This window comes from Alosa sapidissima, chromosome 14 (genome assembly GCF_018492685.1).
Source record: "Alosa sapidissima isolate fAloSap1 chromosome 14, fAloSap1.pri, whole genome shotgun sequence".
Taxonomy (NCBI): domain Eukaryota; kingdom Metazoa; phylum Chordata; class Actinopteri; order Clupeiformes; family Clupeidae; genus Alosa; species Alosa sapidissima.
In genome coordinates, this window is record NC_055970.1 from 3146965 (window position 1) to 3174849 (window position 27885).

At 43.7% G+C, this 27885-nt stretch overlaps 2 protein-coding genes across 13 annotated transcripts in view; one reads left to right on the forward strand and one right to left on the reverse strand.

Annotated features, from left to right (window-relative positions):
• celf1 (cugbp, Elav-like family member 1) overlaps positions 1 to 23121 on the reverse strand; it is a 39821-nt gene extending 16700 nt beyond the window's left edge. For 5 of the 11 annotated variants that reach the window (XM_042061078.1, XM_042061081.1, XM_042061077.1 and 2 more), the window contains exons 1-9: positions 22951 to 23121; positions 20145 to 20189; positions 11879 to 12001; positions 2912 to 3099; positions 2487 to 2569; positions 1722 to 1770; positions 1121 to 1255; positions 915 to 994; positions 125 to 286 (exon numbers count right to left, since the gene is read on the reverse strand). In XM_042061078.1, coding sequence (XP_041917012.1) covers positions 125 to 286; positions 915 to 994; positions 1121 to 1255; positions 1722 to 1770; positions 2487 to 2569; positions 2912 to 3099; positions 11879 to 11982 — 801 coding nt within the window. In that variant the 5' untranslated portion in view covers positions 11983 to 12001; positions 20145 to 20189; positions 22951 to 23121. The remainder of the gene's footprint in view (positions 1 to 124; positions 287 to 914; positions 995 to 1120; positions 1256 to 1721; positions 1771 to 2486; positions 2570 to 2911; positions 3100 to 11878; positions 12002 to 20144; positions 20190 to 22950) is intronic. The other 6 variants (XM_042061085.1, XM_042061082.1, XM_042061083.1 and 3 more) reach the window with 2 other exon arrangements.
• ptpmt1 (protein tyrosine phosphatase mitochondrial 1) lies at positions 21665 to 27790 on the forward strand. 2 transcript variants are annotated; one of them, XM_042061087.1, is made up of 4 exons: positions 21665 to 21865; positions 24654 to 24734; positions 25699 to 25890; positions 27395 to 27790. In XM_042061087.1, the coding sequence occupies exons 2-4, from the start codon at positions 24690 to 24692 to the stop codon at positions 27524 to 27526; spliced, it is 369 nt and encodes a 122-aa protein (XP_041917021.1). In that variant the 5' UTR covers positions 21665 to 21865; positions 24654 to 24689; the 3' UTR covers positions 27527 to 27790. The 2 variants fall into 2 exon arrangements, with proteins under 2 accessions (XP_041917021.1, XP_041917020.1); XM_042061086.1 differs by lacking the exon at positions 21665 to 21865 and adding an exon at positions 24256 to 24543.
• Positions 27791 to 27885: the final 95 nt, after the last annotated feature.

The window sequence follows — 27885 nt, forward strand, 5'->3', positions numbered from 1 at the left end:
TGTACACGAGTAAAGTGTAATGTGTGTGATTTGGGTGGTGGGGGTCAGGGATTACTCACGGTGAGGTGCATCTGGCCTGGTGTACGGGTGAGCGATTGAGCCGGGCGGGCTGAGGGGAACTTACTGCGAGGTACTGGGGGCCCAGCGAGTTGAGTCCAGCCAGGTTGCCCCACATGGAGGCGGCATTGAGCTGCTGCATCTGCTGTTGGAGCTGCTGCGCCATGCGCTTCTGCTCCTTATCCTTCTGCGTGTCGGCAAACTTCACCACGATCGGGGAGGAGCAACCCTGCGCATGCACAAAGCTTGTGTAAACACACTGACCATCTGACCAGCTCTAGAAACACACACACACACAAAGCTTGTGTAAACACACTGACCATCTGACCAGCTCGACACACACACACACACACACACAGCTTGTGTAAACACACTGAATACCATCTGACCAGCTCTAGACACACACACACACACAAAGCTTGTGTAAACACACCGAATACCATCTGACCAGCTCTAGACACACACACACACACACAAAGCTTGTGTAAACACACCGAATACCATCTGACCAGCTCTAGACACACACACACACACACACACACAAAGCTTGTGTAAACACACTGAATACCATCTGACCAGCTCTAGACACACACACACAAAGCTTGTGTAAACACACTGAATACCATCTGACCAGCTCTAGACACACACACACACACACACACACAAAGCTTGTGTAAACACACTGAATACCATCTGACCTGACCAGCTCTAGACAGACACACACACACACACACACACACACACACAGGCCCTTTTGCAGGACTTCATAAAACATACTTGTTATGCAAGCAGACATATCAGGGGTGCAGACAGCAACAACAAGAGAGAGAGAAGAGTGACAGAGGCGAGGTCTTTACCTCCATGGTTTGGGACTGGTGCATTGACTTGATGGCTGACTGGGCCATCTGTCTTGCTGTGAAGGTGACGAAGGCACAGCCTGCGACAGGTGAGTGATGTGTCAGTGTGTGTGTGGAGAGAGCCTCTACATTTTACCCCCTTCACACCCCTCACAGTGTTCTATTTACTAAACAAAAGCTGGAGTGTGTATAGAGGGGAGCAGTACCGCGGCTCAAGCCATCAGGTCCTCGCAGTATCCGACACTCTTCGATCTGTCCGTAGGGCGAGAACATGAGCCGGATATCGTTTTCGTTGCACTTCTTTGAGATCATGCCGATGAATAACTTCCTGTCCTCTACGGCTGGGGAGACATGGGCACAGAGGGCAGAAGAACTCAGACCATGCTTGCAGCATTACAATGAACACAAATTAAACAAAATACAGCTGCAAAATGCAGGTTCATCACAAAAAGTGGTGGTTGCCCTCTGCAGAAAGCTGTACCTTTAACACAATTTGACAACTCCAGAAGCTACGAGGTGGCTGAAATCATAATAAATGGCCCTCAAAAGGTCCTGCAGAGACCATATGATTAAATGTCCAAATTACCCACCTAATGGAGCATTTGTGAACCATGCCTCGTGCAAATGGAAACCACTTTGTATAGAAAAGAATAATTTTGTGTTTCAACATTACAAGTCATGACTATTATGCTAATGCTTTATAGAAAAGAAATATCAATGAATTACGGTTGACTCCGTGCCAGTTACCAGTGTGTGTGTGTCTGGGGTCCCCACTGAGGGGCTTTTGCAGACTTCCACTGCACTCACCGTTGTTCTTCTCGCTGTCAGCGGGCTTCATCTGGATGGGGTGATGCATCTGGGAGGAGAGGGAGAAGGAGGGAGGGAGGGAGAGAGAGAGAGAGAGAGACATAGAATCAGAGTGAAAGAGAAAGGGGAAACAGAGGGTAGGAGGGAGCGAGGGAGCAAGTCAGAGCGAGACAGAGAGCAGTAATGGAGGAAAGGATGTGATCATGAGAACATGACAGGAAAGCGATGGAGAGACAGGAGGAGAGGGGATGGAGAGAACAGTTAGAGGAGAAGTCAAACGTGCTGCTCTAGGGGTCTCAAAGGACCACACGACTGCACCCCGACACCCTGATTATCAATCTGTCAGGGTGGCAGATGATTCAATTTTTCCCTCAGTGTGTGTGTGTGTATGCATGTGGGAGTGCATACATGTGCCAGCCAGTGTGTATGAGAAAATGTGTGTGTGTGTGTGTATATGAGAGAATGTCTGTCTGTCTGTCTGTCTGTGTCTGTCTCTCTCTCTCTCTGTGTATATGAGAGAATGAGAGTGTGTGTGTGTGTGTGTGTGTATGCATGTGGGAGTGCATACATGTGCCAGCCAGTGTGTATGAGAAAATGTGTGTGTGTGTGTGTATATGAGAGAATGTCTGTCTGTCTGTCTGTGTCTGTCTCTCTCTCTCTCTGTGTATATGAGAGAATGAGAGTGTGTGTGTGTGTGTGTGTGTGTGTGTGTGTGTGTGTGTGTGGAAATGTGAATGTGAAATGAAGAAATGAAATGTGCATTACCCCTGGGAGTATCTTCATGTTGTGAAGGGCGTTCTGTGCTTCTAATGCAGCTTTGCGTGTGTAATATGTGATGAAACAACAACCTGCAAGTGGAAAGGTAGAACAGAATTACGATACAGGGTAGATCATGTTTGGAACCACTTTTAGAACCATTTAACTTTTTCCCTTTGACGTGACATCCATGATTATGAGAGGATGAAAACTTACACATAACTAAAGTTACATGCTGAAGTTATTCATAAACAAGTAAATACTGGACAGAGATTGCTTTTGTCAGAAACTGTCCACTTAACTTGAAACCTGCATTTTAATGTTCAAAAACTGATGGGGACAAAACGTACTTCCAAAATCTCATTTTAAATTCCTCAGACCTAACGTGTCTACTACTGATATCCTAATAATCTACCTAATTGTCTAATAATGACCTTTGCTCTGCGGAGGGTTCTGGCTGCGGTCGCGGAGCACGTTGATCTCGTAGACTGCGCCGTACGGCTCGAAAAGCTCCCTCAGCTGGTCCTCTGACCAGGAGCGCGGGATCTGCCCCACAAACATCTTTATGGCGTCGATGTCCGGCTGGTCCGGATGGTCCAGGGTTCCGTTCATCTTCTTTGATCTGGACACAAAACAAAACAAAAACAAAGCCACACCGTCACTGCTTGTGATGAAAATCTTCAAGCAGAGGACCCACATATACATACTTCTATTCCCTTCTACACGTTGGTGTATTTGCTTGTCAAAACAAGAGCATGAACACAAACATGCGGAGGCCTGTGAGAAAAGTAAACAGTAAAATAGTGTAGGGTAGAGATTAGAGTAAACAAATCAACGTGATGCTTGTGTGCAGACAGAGGAGCTTAAGAGCACATTTTCAGGAGGCAATGTAGACATTAATTCAAGGGACGATGGATGGAAGCATTACAGGCAGCCTATGGAAGTACTCTGCTCTTCCCAGGAAACATAATAGCCCTCAGCTCATCCTCCAGGCACTATACTGTACATCATGACGACATAGTCATTAGTCTGTAAACAAATAAACTTGAGGCCGCATATCTCCCTGCTGAGGCTTCCTGAAGCCTGTCGTTATGAAGATCCCTTTGAAAACCACAGACAGACTTCCAGGCACCCCAAAGCTCCAGCTTTACAAAAACGCAAACCAACTGACAGATGAAGCGTCCCAAGTGGCCTACTCAGTAACCCAGCAACACATCCCGTCCAGCAGAAAGGGTTTCCCTGTGGCGGCCGCAGGGGCCTCCGCCTGGTTCAGTTCGTCGCTGAGGGACCCAGCCAGCATGACACGAGCAAAGACATCTCTGGAGCTCCATCAGATAGAGGCAGGGGATCTCGAATCTAAGAGGGCTGACTGAGTGCTTCTGTCTGTAAACTACTGCCTGTGGTCAAACTCCCTCCCCAATCCAGGAGCTCAATGAGTTAGAGAGTAAGATGTGTGAGTGCTAAATCAGGCAAGAGATGAAATGAGAGCGATGGGGATGGGGATGGGGGGACACAGACATTTTTAAGATATGATGATGATGATGATGATGATGTGGAAAAGGCAAAACCAGAGGAAAAAATCCAAAACAAAATGATCACAAAGGGACACTCAACAAACTCACACCCCCCACCTTCCACATCCTAAGCCTGGGCCCATTCGGGCGTTGTGTGAAACCCCCAGTGAACACGCAGGGTCATCCAGAGGGTCAGCAGCCTCAGGCAGCCTGAGCCTAATCACTTGGCTTGATCAAGAAGCTCGGCAGTGACACACACACACACACACACAAAGAGCTCCAGGAGTGTGAGACATGGCTCTGACCTCACAGGTCTACTCCACTGACTCACAGCTACGGAAAGAATCAGGCACAGTTTGTGCAGAGCTCTCACAAGCTCCTTTCACTGGAGGATCTCAATACAGAAAGGGGAGCACAGAGAAAAACAACAGGCAGAGGTCTTCAGCATTGAAATAAGTCGGTAAATACGGAGAAAAAGTGTGTGAAATCCCCCCCCCCCCCATCTTATTCTAAATTTCTAATCAGCAGAAACTGCAAAACTATAAGGAGCCCTTATATCCACGCAGCGGGTTCATGCCACACCACACGGTCATGGAAAATGCTTGCAGCGCTTCATTCTAGTCCTCTTGCGACAGACAATGGCACCGTCATTTGATACTTTGAATGAAACTGAAACCAAATGATTTGGCCATTAAATCCCAAAGTATCAATAGTCACTTGTAAAACCTCGAGGGGTGCTCCGAACTTGAACTGAACAAAAGGACCTGCTGTATTACTTTCAGTTCCCTCAGAGCCAAAAGAGCCAGAACACAAAGAGGAACCAGCTCATGATAATGTCTCCACTGAGTTAGAGCTGCTGCCCTCTTGGTTAGAGAATATATAAGAATATACAATATCTACAAAAATAGAGTGAAGTCAATAGAAAGATGAAATGAGCAGGAATATAAGAATGAAATGTTTGTTAAAGGTAGGCTACATGAAGAAGATTGCAACACTGAAGTGTGGCAATGCATTGTGGGAATATAGCCATTAGCCAACGCGATCAGTTTCTCTCACTGTCATATCACCTCCTCACAACACAGAGAGAACACAACAACCTCTAACATTTTTATTCAACTCACACACTCCATCAGCAAAGAGAGACATCGATCTTCTCAAGACTGAAACTGAAACTAGTGGAGTGGTCAGTGTGTGGCCACACTCAGACGATTCTGCCAGAGTGCAGAAAAGCTGCCAACATGGTGCACTAGCAGTTTGTGGTAGAGAGGCATGTCGGTGGCATGTAATTCTCAACTAGCTGAAGCACATGACCACAGTGGCACGAGGTTCAGACCTGGCTGTAAACACCAGCAGCGTCCATTACTGAGGTCAGAGGAAACCCCCGTCAATAATGTGTAGTTCAACAATAGGAGAAATAAAATAAAAGCCATGATGCACAATATTGAAGGGTGACAGTCATTAACAGTGTTTCTATCGGCAGAGAGAATGCCATGACAGTGAACCTGCAACATGGCTGGCTAAGAAACTACAAGTTTGACAAGTCTCAGCCATCAATAAGAACACAAAACAAAACAGGGGTCACCACAGGTGTCTCTTTGCAGAGAATCAAACAAGCGTTTTCAGCTTAACAATGGCCGACTGAATTGCTTTGGTCTAGTGCAGTCTGCCATCAAGGCGGTTGACATGGAATGTTCGTTTGCCTTGAAATGACACCCGTTTGGACTCACCCGAAGTACTTTAGGGTATACATACTTCTCCACTTAAACAACAACGGCCTGTGTAACATCCCAATCTCCCACCTGTGGGGTGTACTACAAATCTCGATTAGTGGGTTAGCGAGGTATGTTGCGCTCAAAGCCAGGCTATGCTGTGACACGAAAGTGGATCTGTTTTAGTGTCGCTATATCACCATGGTATCTTATGCTGTCAACCAAACCTGGTCGGGAGGAGGTTATGTGCTAAGGTATAGCTCAAATCGTGTAATCTACCGCACACTGACCAATCAATTGTCTTAAAAACGAAGTTCTCTCATGTGTAGGATTCTGTCATATATCTGACAGGTGGAGCTCCGCCTCTACTAACATTTTGGATCTCGAATGCGCTTTAATAGTGCTGTGCGTGCAAATATCCCACTATGGACGTGCATACCATACAACAACTGATGACAATTGATTTATTTGATGTTATAGGTTAGACACAAAAAATGACCGCAGTGTAGATTAAGCTATCGCTCATGAATGCGGAAGTACAGTATATGTTTTTAAATAGAGGCGGTCTTATGCGTCTCCACGTTACACGATTGGCCTTAGTCATCCTAACACCGAGAACGCGCACAGATCTGAGCTGAAAGCCTAGTTTGACAAATATATCACATAACTGCAATCGTAGTATCACTTAACGTATACCCCTGAGTCAAGGCTTTGTCAAGCCTCGATATGTCTACATAGCCTAGATATGTCTAACGTGCTTCGTAGTATACCCCACAGGCACTACAAGTGAGGCTTGGAAAACTAGGAACCAGACAAGCAGCCTGAACCCAGTGGTCAACTTTAGCTCAACAATCTCTGCTGAGAGAAGTCTGTGGATTCAAACTAAGCAGACAAAAAAAAACCCTTCAGTTCAACTGTATTGTCTATCCAATGCTAACAAAAAGCTTCTCAGGTGGAGGTCATGGTGCTTACCACTGAGAGCAATTTTTTACCAGGCCAATTTTCTGAAAGTGTACAGGATGCATCTCTGCTTGTTTAGCAAGACAAGTGAGTGAGAGCTCTCTGCCCTCCACTGTGTTTTGTGCCCTCTCTTGTATGGACACGCTCAAGTCTCAAATAAAACAATTTTGCAGCATCCTTGGGAACAACAATGGCCACCAGCTCCAAAAAAATGTCAACTAATCAATTAAGTGACAAATCATTGCAGTCAGTGCAGGCTCCAAGGGTAAGTCTTCCATTTTAACAAACCCTCCATCTGCCATGATAGACAAGTAAACCCCACACACAAAGCTTAGCTGTCTAATTTGTGATAGTTTAGGACTGTGTCTTTAAATTTCTGTATAGCCCCTTTAAAATCCCTGAAATGATCTCTGCCTTAAAGAGAAACTATGCAGCATTGGCAATTTTTTCGCTGTTTTTGCTTATTTTTCGCTGTCTCTGTCATGACGAATGTCTGAGAAACTTCATCGGTACCTTGTTCTAGCCGGTGCCTGGCGTGTATGTGTATTTAAATGCAGTAAAGCAATTCGTTACACTCGTTATAGCCCTGCCGTTGTGACGGTGGGGTTTCCGCTCACAGGCGCTAGGGGGAAGCGAGACCGCCACCATTCAACCCAAAAAGTGTCACATAACCATTCCAGTGACTCCCAAGCTGTCTAGTTAAGGTAAATTAAGCTAAAAAACCTGCATATTAAGCCAAAAAACCTGCATAGTTCGCCTTTACATCTACATGTGCCTTCATAAGTACTACTCTGCTGTCATCTTGCCTATCAGCGGCGTGAACCCGAGCTGACCTCCCCTGACCCGCGACGTCCGGCCATTTCCCATGATCGCACCCTCCAGCGAGGGTTAATCTCTCAGGAAACGCACACGTCTGAAAACATCAGCGCTCGCCCATCAACTTCTCTCCTGCTCTCTGGTCCACAAGGGGTCCACATAAGAAAGCCAAGCTGCATCAGTGTCATCCTTAACACACTCAAACAAAGCCCGTCTATTTCAAGCTGCATCAGTGTCATCCTTAACACACTCAAACAAAGCCCGTCTATTTCAAGCTGCATCAGGGTCATCCTTAACACACTCAAACAAAGCCCGTCTATTTCAAGCTGCATCAGGGTCATCCTTAACACACTCAAACAAAGCCCGTCTATTTCAAGCTGCATCAGTGTCATCCTTAACACACTCAAACAAAGCCCGTCTATTTCAAGCTGCATCAGTGTCATCCTTAACACACTCAAACAAAGCCCGTCTATTTCAAGCTGCATCAGTGTCATCCTTAACACACTCAAACAAAGCCCGTCTATTTCAAGAGCAATAGGGCACATTTAAAACAAAACTATAGCTGCATTACATCCTCTGACTTAGTCGTCGGGCAGAGAAATAATTATCGGAAAATTGTACAAGTTAGACAGTCATTTGTCCAAGTCATCTGAGCTTGGATTGTTAAGGCTACTGCAAGATATTCAATACAAGTACATCATGCTATCCAAAATATGATCCCCATAATTTATTTTCTACAGTACATCACAAAAAGTTACAGAGCTCTATATACAAATGTCACTCACAATTCTGTATGGCCTGTGAGGTGTCCAAAAACAGAGTCTGATTTTTTTATCTTTACTGACACATATTAGTTCTGAAGGAAAAGCACAGAAATAAATGGGAGAAAATAAAGCAACAAAAGGTACTCACACTGGACTTGAGTTCAACGTACAATGATCCACCATCATCTCAGGCAGAAAGTCGAGCTTAAAAGAGGACATTTTCAGGAGCGTCCTTTCTTCACCACACACCACAGGGAAAAAAGGTCTGTTCAGACTCCACTACGATAGTCGCACTTGTCCAGGAAAACACACGCGCGCACACACACACACACGGTTTGTGTAGTAATCACACTTTGCTCCGTAACAGCACTCTGCCACAGCAGTCAGCTCGGTCGCTTGCAGGCCACTGTCACCTTCCCTGTTGGGGTCACCACCTGTGGGGCGCTACGCAGGAGAGGCTGGGCTTGCTGGCCGGGTGGACGCCTCATCGAGGCCAGGTCAGGAGAAAAGATAAACACCCCCGGGGAAAAAACAACAAGCCAAAACAAACAAAGATGCACCTGGAAAAAAAGCTTTCGTGCTGTGGGAGAGAATTAAAAAAAAACACCTAGAGGAGTTTTTATTTTTTAAAAAGACGAGAGTTTAGAGGGAGAGGAGAGAGACGATGCCGTAAAAAAGCTGGCACTGTGGTGGAACACAACACACGTACACACACATTAAAAAAAGGCCCTTCACAGTGACGGCAAAGCGGCATACACCCTGGGTGTGGATTAGGCTGGGAGCGAGTCAGGCCACTAAATGCAGTGGCCCCAGGGCACACAAAGGAAAGTGCTGATGGCCAGGGGCTTTTTTTTGTGTGCGTTTCTCCTAGCCCAGCAGAACGGGCTGCCGCGTCAGATAAACGCCGTGTCAGATCCATGCTGATAAGAGTCGCTGACGGGACGCGGTGAATGGACCAGGGGCGCAGGCAGCTAATCCCTGCCTCCATACACACCCAACTGCCCCCCCTCTCTCCAGTCCCCTCAACAACCCTCTCAATAAAGCACCCACAACACCCCCGCCTCCTGACAAAATCAAGTTCCGGCGCAGAGCCCGGTTTACACTGTTGTCATGGGGAGAGCGAAGGGGTGGGGGTGGGGGGTGGGGGGTGCAGTCAGTAGGGTAGGATGGGGTGGGAGTGGCCAGCGGAAGTCATGTGCCCCATGTGTGTTTTTTTTGCCAGAGAGAAAATAAAAGCACCACAAGATAAACACAAACAGCTTTGGGGCCGACCTTTGCAACAAACCCGTCCCCCTGGAGTTACATCAGCATGTCACGGCTCACAACTAGCATGTGTCTGTGTCAACTGGCATCACAACTAGTACAGATCAAAATAGCATCAATATTCACATGTCTGGCATTTACAAAGTCACTCTCATACATGCCAAAGCTCTTCTGGGCAGAAAGGAACACAGATGCAAGCCTGTAGTAGACGGCAGTCTGTAAACTGCAAAATGTGTAAGTTAACTGATGGCAGGTTTGAGCCATGTTCTTTTCAAAGCAGTACTCTACAACACCCCCTCATCTTCATGGTGTCCAGCATCATGTGTGTAAATGATTGACATCAAACTTCATATGTAAATTGCTAAAACAATGTCTATAATATTTAAATGTTAAAGCACTGTCTATAATATTTATTTAAGATTTACAGCTTTGGACAATGTCCACCAATCTGCAAAAAGTAACAATTACTGTATGAAACTATGGTTACGGTGGTATGATGAGAACACCACAGAAGATTCTTCACATGACTACACACAAAGCTAGTTTCCATTTAATCATAACTTTAATCACTCAAAAAATTATCATCTTCATCCATGTTTGTGACAGAGGCTAGTTTTGACTCTCCTTCTAACCTAAGCTGAGGTTTCACAAAACACAAATGTACAAAAAAAAAAAAAAAATGTGCTCAAAAAACTTCTCAAAAGTTACACATGGCATTTCAGCGGATACTGAATTGGATTTGAATACTTTGGAAAAAGTAATGCCACCTCACTTTAACAGAAGACCCCAACACGTGCCGTCAAAGCTGTTACATGACTAAGCAAACCCCCCCCCCCCTTCCCCAACGATCAGGTACTGAATTTCAAGATTTATCACACACATAATGCAAGACTTTTCCACAGGCGTCTCTAAGGAGGGCTTTCCTACATGCTGGGACACGACATAGTCCTTCTGATCTCCCTGACAGTGTAACAGCAGCAGGAAGTCAGGACAGAAAAAGGACAATCAATGTGAACAACTGCTATCATTCAATCACGTATTAACATACAACTTGGGGATGCCAATATTCACAGCTGCTTCATTTCATACAAATATCACTAGAAAAAATGCTCATATTAACATGGCAGTATTAATGCCATGACAAAATAATGAAAACAATAAGAAATTTGTTGGGAGGCAGGAAATTTTATTGAGGCGGCCACCTCACAAATCTCTATGCAGGAAAAACCCGGCACAAAAAGGTGCATGTGATACTTCGTAAGATTTCACTACGGTATTAAAATACAGTTACACAAAGTTAACACCTCATACTGTCATACATCTTAGTTGTGTTCAATCAAAAACAAAACAAAAACAAATTGCACTCAGCAGAAAATGCGCACTGTGCAATTTGTTTTTGTTTTGTTTTTAACTGAACACAACTACGGTATTAAGATGTATGACAGTATGAGGTGTTAACTTTGTAACTGTATTTTACTTCATAAGATTTCACTACATCACATCATATCGTATATCACCATTTCTGCACAACATATCGAGATCAGCGCTTTCTAGCCATGTCGTCCAGCCCTGACATGACTATGTTTAGATACACTTTGGCATTATGGTGATGCACTGATATGTGCTTCATTACGACGAGCACATCCATTATAGGACCATTTCAAACATTCAGGAACAAAAAACAGCCAGGAGGAGGCAGACCGTGAGCTGGTACAAAACACAGAAAGAGGCATATATTTCAAAGGGAGTACACTTATAATTCTTAAAAAAAAAAATAATAATAATAGCCTGTGTGTGTCTGTGTCTGTGAAATTAGATGACATTGTATCATGCTAAGCAGGCTAAGTGATGATTATGAGCTAGTTCTATCTAATCTGGGAAATGGTCTAAGCAGAGTTCTGTCAAACATCCATTACATTTGACTAGGCTTATAGACACCATCATTATTTATATGTCTCATATTAAATCTGACTAATACCAGATTTCTACAGGAGTTATTTAATAATCAGTCCCAGTCTTAATATAAGAAGGTAATCAATGTTGGTGAAGACTGATAACCAATGTTGGTAAAGAACCTCAGTAATTGAAATGGGCAAGCGGAAGCTTTAGTTAAGTCCGCTGGTATCGTCTGACCCACACAAAACGCAACAGGTTCCTCGCAGGCACGCATACGAGTGTGTAACTCTCTTAGAATAGACTGACTGTGTGTGTGTGTGTGTTGGCACAGACGAGTGTATTCACTGACAGAGGGCCAAAGAGAGGAAGATGATGAGATTGCGAGTTCGCCTTGGCAGAGACGGTGTAACTCCCATGAGAGGGGTGGAGTCGAGCGGGAGAATAGAAGAGCTAGGGGGGTGGGGGGGGTGCGTTCTTACCCGCCCGAGGCGGCAGCCTCCAGGGCAGAGAGGGGCAGCTCGCACTCATGCTGCCCATGCTGCTCCGCGGACAGGTACAGGGTTTCAGCCTCCACGCTATCCATCCAGTGCCTTTGACAATCACTACAGGGAAAACACACACAGAACAGGTACAGGACGCACACATCAGACGATGGACAAAACACACAACACAACAATCACATAACATAACATAACACAAAACACACACACACACACACGGGAGACGGAGTGAGAGATGGAGAGAGGGAGGATGAAGGGAAGATGAAGCACAAGAGAAAAGAGGAGATGATGGGGCGATGGCACGGGGTATAAACTCATGCAGGCAACAGCACAGAAGGGCAGAAGACCGACCGTGACTAAGAGCTGATTAATGACAAAGGAACAAGAACAATTGAGATACAGGCTTGACTAATGCCCCTGGGGAGGGACAGAAAGAAAGAAAGAAAGAAAGAAACACACACACACACACACACACACACACACACACACACAGTTCAAACAGATGGGCAACGACACACTGGCTCAGTTTTCAGGGGGATTAGGATGCAGCCTGAAACCTCCACATTGAGAGTCCTGCGCAGTCCAACAGATTTACAGCCATCAAAAACACTGACCGATAGGGAGTGGCTGCACCGTGTCTATTGATCCCTGCCACTATCATTTTTAACCAACGTGCCCGGACGCCCCCTAGCCCAAATTAAATGTCCAGTCCACAATGACAGCAGTGAAATATGAGGTGTGCAGACAAGGGATCTTCAGATAAACCGCATCCTATTTAGAATGCTCACTGTGCATTCTCAGCTACCCGCAAGTGCTTCTTTCTTCTACATTCATACAGTTTGACCATCTGTGGTCATGTATGTGTTCTTGATGGAACCTTAATAAAGGCTGAAACATCGGTCTTTAATAAATATAAAAAGAGCTCTGTCTTGAAGTTGATTACCTCCTGGCCAGCACCTCAACTTGGTTGTGCAGTCCTCCTCCCTGCTTTTTCAAGACACAAACCTCTCCCCATCAAAACTGCAGGGACTTATTTACATAACATACAACAGCATGTTCATGTTGCAATGTGTTTTACAGTCAACACAAACACTTCTGGCAAGTCTCACATGGTATAGCAAACAGTGTACAATGCAGAGCAAAGTTCACTTCTTCAACCTTCTACTGCAGCACACGCAATGGGCATCCCATCCCACGCATAAACACCCACCAATTCCCACCACACACACACACTTCACTTCACTTCACTTCACTTCCCAGATGACAAAAGAATCTGAGGCCTCTTTCTGAGTCACGGCCTCCACTGTCCAACCCCATCGTGTTTGGTGTCCTATTGGTGTCCTGTTTGACATCAAAACCATGGGCTCACCTCTCTAGTTTTCTCTACATGCTCAAACACCATGCCAAGTGCTGACCACCTCAGTGAAGCAATAAGTTAAGCAAGTTACTAAACGTCACAAACGGAACAAGACCTATCCCAGCCTACTAGGTAATAGACTTAGCCTTGCCTACTAGGTAATAGACCTATCCTAGCTGACTAGGTACAGCTGTGAGTGCAAATGGGCATGCTGTATAGATCTGCAGAAACACTAGGATTCAGGGATAACGTTGCCATCACAGGGAACTGCATTATGTTCCCTCTCTACCGACCCACAAATCATAGGGAAGAAAAATTACATACAGAGCCTACAGAACAATTCCAGTTATAAAAAAGAGAGGCATGAATAGATGTCTTCCATGGACAGCCATAAAGCTCTACCTGAGGAAAAGGTATATGAAGCTGAAATATCTCTGCAATTAATGTGCGCATCACAAAACACTATTAGACCTGAATGAAATGTGATGTGCCGTTCTGTATTGCAGCAGCAGCAGCCCTGAGAATTTCACTGCAGTAGTAAAGCGGATGGGGGGAAAGATCTGGTCCAAAGTAGCCCAGTTAACAGTGCACCAGGGAGTGCAAACAAGCACAAACAATTGTGCTGAGGCAAAAACACAACACTGCCTTTCTGAGTGGGGCGGACACACACACACACACACACACACACACACACACACACACACACACACACACACACACACACACACACACACACACACACACACACACACCAAGCAGGTCAGGCAGTTTGCAGTATTAAAGTTGAATGAGGCACAGCTTTTCCAGGCCTTCCTACTAGGGTTACAGTGCTCTACTGGTCTGGGAACGAGGAGGGAGCTGGTATGTCGAAAGCCAAGCGGTCAGGTGACTCAACTCAACAATGTAAATACTGTACACATCTTCTGCACACACACACACTAGGGATGCACCGATCCGACGTTCTCAGTCTCCATACCAATACCGATACCTAGGCTTTGTCTATCGGTCTCCATACCAATACCGATGCCAAGGCTTTGTCTATCGGTCTCCATACCAATACCAATGCCTAGGCTTTGTCTATCGGTTGATACCAATACTGATGCCTAGGCTTTGTCTATCGGTTGATACCAATACCGATGCCTAGGCTTGGTCTATCGGTTGATACCCGTTATCGATCCCACACCAATACCGATGCCTAGGCTTTGTCTATCGGTTGATACCAATACCGATGCCTAGGCTTTGTCTATCGGTCTCCATACCAATACCGATGCCTAGGCTTTGTCTATCGGTTGATACCCGTTATCGATCGCACACCATTGTTGAATTAATAAGCTGCATACCTCAGGCAAAGTTTATACAGATAAGAAATTAAAATGACATTGTATTTGGTTAGAGTGTTTTGCGTTGAATCTCACGCATAAACGTGTAAATTGGCGCATTATGGCTCAGTCCTTGAAATTGAAGTAAACGGATCGACCCATGGATCTGCCCAATTTTTGGGGCCTAGCCTATATCCGATCTTAATATCAGATTGGCACCCCTAATACACACATACAAGAGCACACACACACACACACACACACACACACACACACACTTTTTGGCCATGTTTCAGTAGTGCTCACACATAACAGTCAGGGTGTGAGTTTACAAGAGCAGTTCAACAGCTGAGCCCACTGAGTATGCAGCCTTACTCCTGTCCCGATTTACAGCATCAGTTTCAAACTGATCACACGACCCTTCAGCCCGTCTTCATGGCCCACAAACACACACACACACACACACGTACACACACACAGACGAGAAAAGAAAAACGCCCTATTTATAGCTCAACCCAGAGGGAGAAAAGGGTTGGGATGGTTTGCGAGAACTCTCCACCTTTCAGAATGCCAAAGGTCAGTCTCCTCCGACCTATTGCCTCCTCGTCACCTAGAAACTGCAGCACAAACACCCTTAATGACAGAGATCCATAGGTCCTTCCCACAACATGACAAACCAGAGGCTTTAACCACAGCACAGCAGGGCTAAGGCATCTGTACACAGACATACCAGAACTGATACCAGAACCTCTCCACCCTCTCCATGTCCATGTTTTTTGAGTAATTGACTGCCCACTACTGCTTACTACTGTTTTACTATTGTACACAGCCTAATGTTTTCACTACTGTTTTACTGCTACACTGTTTTTCATGCTATATTAGCACACATGATCAATGGCTGCGGTCAGGCTTCTGATACAATACTGAATGAATAAATGGCTATAACCCTATTACCTCAACCTGTTCTTGCACTGAAATAGTTTTTTATTTTACCTTGTGTACATTACACTTTACTCTCCTATTTGTCTATATTATTTATGCTGGTCTCTAGGCCTTACTCTTGCACTGTTGGACTAATGTTGGACTACTTTTTGTACCTTCACTCTCTTGAGCACCTTGCCAGGCACACATAACTAAGGACTATGGTTGGACTACTGTTTGCACCTTCACCATGACACTCACTCCCTTTAGCCCCTCACCAGTCCCGGCCCTGTCACTACAAGCGTCTTATGCTTGATCACCCTCAAGCACATTGGACTTTCTTAATTTAACTTATATAGTGTATTTAGTATTTAGTTTTGTTAGTTTTCTTATCCGTCTTATCTTCTACTGTCTTTATTGTACAGTGGAGTTTAGTTTAAATGTTTACCATTTCTGCTGTAAGTGCATGTTGTGTGTTATGTCTGTATGCTACTGAGACCCTTGAATTTCCCCTTGAGGATCAATAAAGTATCTATCTATCTATCTATACTGTTCACACTGATGTCTAAATGGAAAATATATATTCAACAACCTGTGCAGACTCAATTGTGCTTGAGCAAACAATGCAGGCTGCAAATTAAATCAAGTGCTGGAGAAAGAGGTGGGGTGTGTGAAGGAAGGGTTCCCAATCACAAGTGTTGGAGCTTTGCTCTCTTGTCTAGAAGGAGTTCAGCGTGACTGACAGGGTTCCCAATCACAAGTGTTGGAGCTTTGCTCTCTTGTCTAGAAGGAGTTCAGCGTGACTGACAGGGTTCCCAATCACAAGTGTTGGAGCTTTGCTCTCTTGTCTAGAAGGAGTTCAGCGTGACTGACAGGGATCCCAATCACAAGTGTTGGGAGCTTTGCTCTCTTGTCTAGAAGGAGTTCAGCGTGACTGACAGGCAAACGAGGACCTAAAGGACACGGAAGCTAATGAGTCATGCAGAGGCGTGTGTGTGTGTGTGTGTGTGCGCGCGTGTCTGTGTGTGTGGTGGCAGAACTGAACATCCAGAGGAGGCTAAAGAGCTCACCCCCTGCACATCTGTGCGGCTATCGCTCCAGACAAACAAACGCCACCCCACCCCTCTCCACACTGGCTCAGATTAGCCAAGACCGCCAGCAAGCCTGCCCAGGAGCTGAACGTCACACAAGCACAAGCTGGGCCCAGATTTCTCGCCCTGCCATTTCTGCCCTCCGTCAATATCATCCTCACTCGAGGACTGATTTGGGTTCCGGTTTCTACGCAGCAGGACCGTGGTATAAAAATAAGCATTTCAGGTGGGCAGGCAGCTTTCGGCGCGGAGTCTCTCTGCTGAGGCATCTCTGACAGTCAGGAGCTTGGGGAGCTATCAGCAGCTGTGTGAGAGACGAAACCAAATGCCTGAGCACAGAGCGCATCAAACAACAATGCAAAAACGTTCAGCGTTTTAAAAAAAAATGAAACGCTTGTAAGCGCCATTGTGGGGTTTCTTTGTGCTCTCGGAGCAATAATTAGATCTCATTTCCCGGCCAGAGCAGGGAGGCGGGTGCCAGGAGAGGGGAACAGCGGGCCATGGAGCATAATTATGAAGGGATCTCTAATCACCCTACGCCTGTGGTCTCCTGATCTGTTCAGGCCAAGAGCAAACAGTTCGGACTCCAGCATAGCAAGTTTAGTGATCTCATTCAATGCCAATAGAGGCTCTGGTCTCCCCCAAAGACCTTGGTTTTAATGCCGTCACTTTGTAGTCATTCAAATGAACAAATACAATCAAACATGCAAATCCAGATCAAAAATAATTTCTGGAATGGACTTTAATGGGCCAGTCATGAGCTGTGCATATCGCAGCCCATTTCGCAGACCATGAACTGTGCATATCGCAGACCACGAACTGTGTATATCGCAGACCATGTTAAAATCTTCTGCCTAGGGTTGACTGAATTCCATTACTGTTGGATGTCTGGGACAGCACAACTGAGATGCACCCCTACTCACACCAAGTTCTAATTTAATTTAGTGCAACATGCTGTAATATTAGCTAACTAGAGTTAACAACAATTATATTGGATCCCAGTGTTAGATTCACAAACTTCTTATATGATGCATCTAGACTAGAAAATTAAACTGGCAAATACAGACTTGCTAATGAGTTGAAAGTTCACAAGAGCACAATGGGTCACTGAGGAAACTGTCAGAAACTGTGCAAGCACCATGAGGGCTTAGATCTTTCCCTATTAAAATTAATTGATCAAATTAAGGAGAGTAAGGTCAGCCAGATAACTAGCTATCATTTCATGCAAATGGAACTCTGACATTTAGTAGTTAGCTTAGCTAGCAAAACTACTAGGCAACGGCATTTGCTGAACAACCTGAAGCAACCAGTAAATTCTTAAAATCAGATCACCATTAAAAACCACTCGGAACCACTTCTGGCTTATGTTAAATAGCCTCACAAAGACATTTAACAATCCTGAGAGAAATTCTGGGACAGCAACAGGACAAGGGCTTACTCTGATATCAAAGTCATAAATGAGAGGAGGGAAGTTCCCACTCATTTCTCAAACACAGTAATCTTGTGCTTTGTCTTCACACTGAAGCTGTGGAATACATTTGTTACTAGGTCACCAGGGAGTAGATTAACAGTTCAACTTTACCGTTTTACTCCAAATCCCACATGTCACCATTACGGTTAAATAGTGATAAACAGCTCAGAGGTAATGAGGTAGAAGAGCCAAAAGTCAGTCTGAAGGAGCAGGTTTGACAAACCTGTGTTAGATACAAGGACAGGCGCTGGGCCAATGATGAGATACACGGATATTGATAAAGGCAATGCTGGCATTTCACTTATGAAGTAAATACCAACTGCCTATCAACTCTCCATGGCAATGGCTAGGCTTACAATCCCTGTGACCAAAGAGTCAGCCTTCTAATATCTCTCTGACTAGGCCTACGCTCTGCGCTGATCTCTCCATGACAGTGTTCCAGTATGTCCGAAACAATGGCCCTGTTCACCCCATGCCACCGGACCATGCATTCTGCAGCCACAGGTCAGACGGGGGATATGGAAGATTACTGACACATCTTTTACCAGTGCACCTCCAAGGAGGAACTAGTGACCGAGTCTTGTCTGGCTTAGGCAAGCCTGCCACAACACAAACTCCTCTAACCTGAGGTGTGACCTAAGCTGGAGGTGCAGGCATGCTTGTGATGGATCCTGACTTTATGGAACAGAAGCAAAGAAAAGTGCAAAAACAAAGTGGCACATGCAGGAGTGAAGGTGGACAGTGGAGTTACGGCTGAAGGGGCTACAATAAGGAGAGGGGAAAATATGCAGTCATTCTCAAGCTTACCATCCAGGTCAAACCATCTGCTTCTGAAACTATTAGCACATGTCTAGAATACCTGATGACATCTAGATTAAAAACAACGGGAATATGATCTCTTTTAACACGTTTCTTTGCTGTGAGTGGGGAAGGATGGCATGTCTTTTTTAGACAACTGCAGAGTCCTTAAGATGGGTGATTAGACAAGATACAGACCAATAGTGAGAGATTCACAGTCTTACATCCTGTACTCTATATCCTTTTCAGTGAGCTCTACAGCTGACATTTCATCAACAAATCACTCAACCCTTTTTCTCTAAATGCCAGAGCAGATAATACACTGTCCCAACAAATCTCACTGAACATAAATATATGTAAGTAATTTACATAGCAGAAAATAGGCCTGTATTGGAATGTCACCAAGTAAAGAAATGCTACTCTTTTCTTGTAGAGAGGCTCAACAGAAGTTCAGAGGTCACAGACTCAAAGATGACATCATAAGGCCTCCAGGTCCTCAGTGAAGAGGAGATAACGGAAGTGTTGCCATGCAGGAATAAAGTCCCCCGCACAGAATGATACAATTATGGAAGCATCAGGCCGTCACATGATGGGGGGCGTGGGTGTAATACCACTGTAGTCATGGAAACAACTTGTCATTTAATTCAAGAGTGTCTCTCGAGTAGAGGCATTCAATGAAGGCACTGTTGTTTCAGGGAATGCTCCTAAAAGGAGCTCTCCTAAAATATATATCCCAAATATACCGATCCAGGTAACCAGTGTAAACAACGGCACGATGAAATCAGCAGAACATTTCCTGAGAATATGATGTTAAGAATAAGATGTTAATCTTAAATACAACTGGGGGGGGGGGGGGGGGGGGGCAGACTACAATTAACACAGCTAGTGGATCTGATTATTGATTGTTTTGTGATAAAGGGAAGGAAATAAAAGTATCATCTTACCACTTATTTACATACTCTATACAACCCCCATGTGTTGCTCTCCATGCAAGTCAGAGAGTGGGTCTGACTTTTCTGGGGTTTTCAGGCGTACTTCTTGGATCAGGTCCTTTTACCAGCTCTTTTACAACCACACTACATGAGCCATCACACAGTAAGATTGATGTATGGATCAGGGAGCATTCTTGTCGAGGTCTTTGCCAAAGCTACCGATGTCATAGTCACATAATATGTCTGACAGGTGCTGGGCTATGAGATAGCCTAAATGACATGCATGATGTGAGGACTTAGACGGGAGTCGAATTCATGCTGCTGTAGTCGATTGAGCTCAACAAACTTAAACTTACCCTGTGCTTCTCTTGTTGCCTCTGGAATAGGACCTTCTCTCAGCTCTGTGGAAGGAGAGAAGAGAGAAAATTCACTTGAGGGTCCTCAAAGAGAAGAAAAATGATATGTTCTATGCGTAGTAAGGTCACACATAAAACAATAAACCAACTTGCCCACTCCACTGTTCTTTTTTTTCCTTAGTTGAATGAGTCATGTCTCCTAAGTGCACTTTATGCAATTTGGCGTAAAATCACCAATGAAGATATCTAGCTGGGTCTAGCATTAGTGGGTAACATGACATTGCAATCCTTTTCTTAACCAATGCTGGGAGGCAATTTGCTCCCACATAAAATCTCAACATGCCTAAGAACTACTGGAACTGGTTGCTTAGCCCTTGTCAGTGAATGTATATTGTTAAATTGCCAAGTTGACCATGTACGCATTTTGCACACTTCTAATGTGAACACTTAAGCAACAATGAGCTAAACACAAAGGATCAATTAGTCGTGGAAAGCTTTGGTTAGTTTCCACTGTTGGCGTTGGAAAGAGTCTTTCAGAGCCAGTCTTGTGAGAAAAAAATAGCTTTACATTCACTTCAGACGTCTCTCTCTCTGTCTACTGTTTGTCATATTCCACAAGGGACCACTGTAGACCAAATAATCCAAGCAGACGTCTGTGAAAATGTTATTCTGACAGACGGCTTGTTTGAAATTTCTCTTAACTTGCTATCTCTCTGACGTCTGCTTGGATTATTTGGTCTACAGTGGTCCCTACCCTACCCTAACAGTTCATTTCCACACAGCAACTGTGACCACAGAGGCTAGTTTCACTACCATCAGCACACAAGATGTCCTCGGGAATGCATTCCTCTGGTCTTACAGGAGCATGGGGACACTTACTTAGCTCTTAAGAAAAGCTCACGCCTACAGGGAGCTTTCTGTATGGTAAGAATAACCTGGCTTACTCATCACATGATGGTTGCAAAAGTCAGTGAAGACTAATGGGAGAGGAAAACTTCCATTTTCAGGGAGCAGCTGGACATTATGAAATAAGAATCCCCCAGTTGTTGCACAGTTGACTGCACTGGGACTTCCAAGCATATGAGCATGCCTCTGTAAGACCTCTTTGGTTCTGAATCTCAGACTTCAGCCTTACATTCCATACATTTAAGTAATAAGCATTTCTGCAACACGCCTGACACATTCTCTTAAGTGACTGGGGAAAAAAATAAGCTTATGGCTGTCAAAGAGCCTGTTGAAAGGATTCATGCATGCATACATAGAATTCTGTAACAATACGTCTGAAATGACATCAATATTTACTGACAATTTAGAGATAATTCTGTAACAGTGACGAAATGTCTCTGAGCTTGCTATTGCATCTAGATAGAGAGTGATCATATCTCACATGGTTCCAAGGAAAGAACATAATGCTACAGGCTCTTGTCTAAAGGGTTGGCAAGAACATTGTTAGACCGTGTGCAAATGCACGTTCAGGGCAATCGCAACTATGCCTAGGAAAGATGCGTTGTAGTGCCAAAAAAATGCATGGAGAGGGAGAGTTAAATACATGGACAGAGAGAGGTGTGACTGGGCAACACAGACCAACATCTTATGTGATTTGAAGCAGGCCTGAACTGACAGTGGCGTGAGTAGTGCTGGTGACAAGGCCCCTCTCCATCTTAGTGTTTCTGAAGACGCCGACATGCTACTACCAGCTAGCTGGCAAGAGCCACACCAAAGTACGCACTTTTATTATCCGCAAACAATCGAAGTGGTTACTGTAAAATAATATATATATATATATATTATCTAAACACTTGATTCTGTCCGCATTTTAACACACCCTATGTAATTATCACCGATTCATATGATCAAGTAGAATCTGAACTTGTATGCTAACGTTATGGAGCAAGCTAACGTCAGATAGTTGACAGACAAGCTTGGACTTCTAACGTTATGTCTTACAAGATACATGCAAAAACACTGGTAATACAATCGGTTGAAGTCAACAGTTACAAACTCAATATATCAAAGTAGTTTTGAAAATAACATTGGCTGCAACGAACAACAATGATGTTCAGCAACCAAATACATCGCGTAGAAGTATGCCTGCCAAATGATTTAGACATATGGCAAGCTAGCAGCTGATTAACCACAAGACCGTTGTGTAACATTGACCAGGTAAAGCCACACATTGCTTTGTTATTTAGTTAACCGATTAAGAAATGGAAACATTGCCTTTATTTTAGACATTTGACACCCACCCAAAACACTAATAGGCAACTTTTTGTAGCCTTGATTTTAGCCAAGTCGAAGAAGTTGACGGGAGTACAGACTGACCACCACGACATAAGATACTGTTAGCCTACAACTGGTCACACAGGAATGACAAATGAAGCCAGTCTAACGTTAGCCAGCCACGTCTGCTAGCTATCCTGAGAGCAGATACCCAGTATGAACTGTATGTATGCATGTATGTTCACGTCAAACTTAATAACATAATGACAGAAACAATTAAAATAAGGGCTTCGCAACTGGTTAGTTAAACTTAAAATTTACCCGGCAGAATATCTGACTCTAGAGACACTTAGCGGTTAGTTACCAACAGCCAAGTAACGTTAATTAGCAACGCAGCTTTGACACCTTTCTGGTGCTGGCTAGCTTGCTAACAAACACCTTCTTGGCATAAACAACACGCTGGATACTCGATTAATAGCCCACTTAGCTAACATTAGCTAGTTAAGGTAAGCTAGGTTCTGACTTTAGGCAGCAGGGAAACAAGTACTGAAATATTGTAACTGATAACGTAACATGGTAAACTTACCCTTTGCACTGAAACTTGCAAATGGCTGTCAGGAGTTACCCAAATGCACTGCCACGATGAAACGTTGCGTAGATTTGAATATATCAGCTATTTGTTTCGCCTAATAATCTTCATACGGCAACTGTCTATCAGCCTTACCCAGTCTTGCAAGAGAACAGTGCAAAATGGCTGTCTTTCCTGCATTTACCATCAAATTCTCAAAAAGGGGAGTGGGGGTGGAGCTTTTATTAAAAAATGAATAAGGTATGCATCACTTTAGTGTTGAATGACTTCATAACATACAGCTCTTTAAGCAATATAGCCGCTGTGTATCTGAAATTGGAATTCGCATTTTCCAATCTGCCAAAAGTGAATCCCCTGTAGAGCCATGTTCCCTATTGACAGAAATGGTAAATTCGATTACACTTTTTTTTTTTCACATGGGGTGTACCTACAATATTTTAGTGTACTCCGAGTTATGATTAGCGGCATTTGTCCATTCGCAATTGGTGCCCTAGTTCTTTGTATAACCATGACTAATGTATTCAGTTCTTTGAAATCCCTGATTATCGTCGAAAATCGATGCAGTAGATGAACATTTGGATGAGCCATGCGCAACGCAAGTGAATTGACATAAATAGTTTTTAGGTTCATTCCACCTCACGCGGCTCTGCGCAGATCTGGCTGAATGTGATGCATGCTGGACTTTTGTACAATACAAACATGTATTGTGTTAACTTTAGCATGCACTTGTAAATGTGTGCATGCATCATGATCAGCCAGATCTGCGCAGCACTGCATGAAGTCAAATGAGCCTCTTGACTCCTGTAGGGACACTTGTGACTCGACCAAAATGTCACATACACTTTCAAATTTTGTTTGTCATATTTTATGGGCATCACTGAGCTGGGGCAGAGCAAAAGTCATGTAAACCTATCATACAGTCTAAATTCAGATTATTGACATCTCTTGAATAGTTGCATTGAAACTATAAGATAAGAGATGCAAATGTTTTGCACATTTCAATTGAAAATTATATTGGCAAGGGAAAATAATGATGCAAGGAATGTGATGTATCTGGTAAAAGTCTAGTCTTGGTACATTTTTAGTGGACAATTAGGGCATGTAGGCTAGCCTATTCCAAGGGCTTTAGTACCACCAAATTTGATAGTGATGTATCTTTTACTGTCTATGGATGTAGGTCGTGTGTGTCAATGAGACATCAAAAATATGAATGGATTCCAGCATTATTTCAAGTAGGCTATATTACTCCAGTACAGGAGGTGGCGATAGAAGATTTCGGCCAAATCCTCAGTGAAGCCAAAGAAAAGAAGAAATCAGCTCCATGCATTGGTCTATGTCTGGCTCTTACTTTTAGGATACGGCTAGCTGTAGGCCTACCTGTCACTGGGGAAATTATAGGCGTCTTTTTGTAACTAACCATAGGTATCGAAGAAAGGCTACAGTATGTCAGGGGCATTGGCAAGGCTTTTATTTTATCCAACTTTAGCTTACAATGTTTTAATGGAGAAAATAACCTCTAGGGAATGGTATAACCGTGTGGATCAGACTGTTATTTTGGGGGCTCTTCCTTTCAAATCAATGACAGAGGAGGTAGGCTACACTGTCACTGACAGACTACCCAAGGACAGTCTTCTTTTCGGTTAGTGGATAAATGTATGTTACACCTGTAACGCTCTTTCTCTCTTTATGTCGTTGTTCAGTTGGTCCAGAAAGAAAATGTCAGAGGAGTGATAACCATGAATGAAGAGTACGAGACCAAGTACTTTTGCAATTCATCAGAGGTGAGACCAGCTGTGTTCCCTTTCCTTTCAGATCAGGGATCAGTGAATTGTTGTACTCTCATCATCTGTTATAATACTTGACTTCGTTGTTGTCACTTTTTTTTAACCCATAACAACTATATTCAGTGGTTTTTCTTGACCAGCATCTTGTCTTTCCGGTTTTTACTTCAGTCTCCTTTTGCACATTGACGTAGTCAAATCAGGATGTTTGACGTTTGACAATGTCAGTGAAATGTGGGAGTGGCTACAAGTCAAATTTGAATCACCGCATGCCACTGAATTGTCCTGCTTGATTGGTATCACAAGAAATTGGGTTAATTTATTTTTAAATTTATGAGTTATGGTTCTTGGCAGACACTATTGTCCAAAGCAATGTACAATAAACATGATCATTATAACAGTTTTAATGTTGTCAGCAATACACAAATAATAGTAGACTAGATCATTTTAAAATAATAACAATACAGACTGTGACTGTAAGGATAATTAGTTCAGGAGATCCAAGGCAAACAGACGAGTCTTTAAAATGCTTTTTGAACATCACAAACCGAATACTAGAACGAAGGGCATCAGGTAAATCAGACGTGCCGCGGCATTTTGAATCATCTGTAATGATCTCACTACAAGTAGGTAGGCCAGATAACAATGCATTGTAATAGTACAGTTTGGAAAGAACCATGGCCTGCACAAGATGTTGTGTGGCATATTGTGTAAGATAAGGTCTGATCTTCCAAATATAGTACAGTATAAACCAACATGACTAAGGCTACATGTTCATCAATTATGACGGCCAAGTTAAATGGCGTTTTAGCTGGGGTCAGTGAAGATGAGCTAAGATGGATGCTGGGGTGTTAGAGAATATCTGGAATATCAGAAGCTCAGTATTAAAGAGATTAAGCTGAAATGTTGATCTTTCGTCTAAACAAATAAAGTCAAAGTGTGTGTGTGTGTGTGTGAGAGACAGGAGTGGAGAGCAGCCGGGGTGGAGCAACTCCGCCTGAGCACAGTTGACCTCACGGGTGTGCCCAGCATGGAGCACCTGCAGAGAGGGGTGGAGTTTGCCCTGCAGCATGGACAGGAAGGCACCAGTGTGTACATTCACTGCAAAGCCGGCCGGTCCCGCAGCGCCACCGTCGCCGCTGCCTACCTCATCAAGGTGAGACAGCTGTAGACTGACACTTCATGGTGGCTACAACATGTTCTGCTCGGTCTTTTACAACCCCAAATCCGAAGAAGTTGGGACGTTGTGTAAAATGCAAATAAAAACAGAATGTGATCATATACAGTACAAGTCTTGTAAACCCATATTTAGCAGCAAAAAGGACATAGACAACATATCAAATGTTAACTATTTCATGGAAAATATATGATCATTTTGAATTTCATGCCAGCAATGTTTCAAAAAAAGTTGGGACAGGGAATGTTTACCACTGTGCTGCTTCACCTCTTCATTTAACAAAATTCTGTAAATGATTAGGAACTGAGAAGACCATTTGCTACAATGTTGTCCTATTCCTGCCGATATAGGATATAGGATTTCAGTTGCTCAACAGTATGCATGATGCACCTAATTTGACAGGTCTAGACTGCAGACAGGCAATTTAAGCACCTGGACTCTTCCTCTATAGAGAAATACTGTTTAAATATGTGCAGAATTCATTTTGGCATTGTTTTCCTGAAATATTCAAGGTCTTCCCAAAAAAAGACATTTCCTGGATGGCAGTACATGTTGCTCTAAACCTGTATACATCATTTAGAATTGATTGTGCCTTGCTAGATGTGCAAGATGCCCACGCTATAAGCACTAATGCACCTCCATACCGTCATAGATGTTGGGTTTCGACCTGAGCAGTAAAACAAGTTGGATAGGTTGGATAGGCCCTCTCCTCTTTAGCCCTGATGAGTCCATGATTTCCAAAAAGAATTGCACATTTTGATTGATCTAACCACAGAACCCTTTTCCAGATGGTGGTATTTCTGTATCACGTCTAAGTACATTTTTGGCTGTTGCATGGTAATGCTTACACTAGTATTTTTGAAATGAGTATCAAACTCTGCTCATAGACAATAGTTATAAGAGGTTTTCCTGAGCCCATACAATGATTTTCTTTACAGAAACAGGTCTGGTTTTAATGCAGTGCCATCTGAAGACCAAAAGACTACGGCCATCCAATATTGTTTTCCAGCTCTATCCCTAGTTTGCAAAGATTACTCTGGATTCTCTGAATAAGTTATTGATATTATGTCCTGTAGATGATGATGATGTACTCCCCAAATACTTCACAATTTCATGTTAAGAAGCATTAAAATGACAATGTTTCATCATTTGTCCACACAGGTTTACACAGAGTGATGAATACCCCTACATCTTTACTTTTAAGAGCCTCTGTCTCTCTGGAATGCTCTTTTTCATACCCAATCATGTTGCCAGTTACCCTAATTTGAATTGGAGATTCAGGTTGCTGGAGCCTATTGTGTGGGTACCAGATAACCATGAGGGGGCACTAGATATCTGCTAAAAAATAGCCATGTTATTATCCAGCCTGATTCTAAGGTTCTACATGGGGTTGTACAAAATAGCATTTGAGCATGTTTTTAACAGACCAAAGTTGCTGCTTCTTCTTTTTCTCTCTCTCTCTTCTTCCTCCCTTTCCCTACAGCTTCACTGCTGGAGTCCCGAAGAAGCGTGTCGGATGTTGGCCTCCGTGCGGCCACATGTACTGGTGCGCTCCGCACAGCGGGAGCTGCTCCTGCAGTACTACCAGCAGGTCTGTGCTTCAGGCTCCAGCTAGAGGAGGGACGGAGATGCCATTGGGTCCATCGGAAGGCGTCTTACGCTATAAATAGCTTGGATGTAGGTGAACAGAAAGTTTTGGGTGCACTTTTTTTTAATGATCCAATAGTTGTTTTTTATATGGGTGCAGACATTTTATATACCATTTGTACACACACACTGAGCCATCAGGCTTCAAGAATCAGTCAAGTACTGTATGTGAAAAAAACTGACTTGGTTACTGTATTTATTGACTGTATTAAAGTTACAGATTGTGAAAATACAATGAAATCATGTTTTCTTTCCTGAAATGAAGAGATAATCTATTGGGAGAGTATGTAACAGGTTAGCAACTATGGTTTTGGGAAACGCAACCCA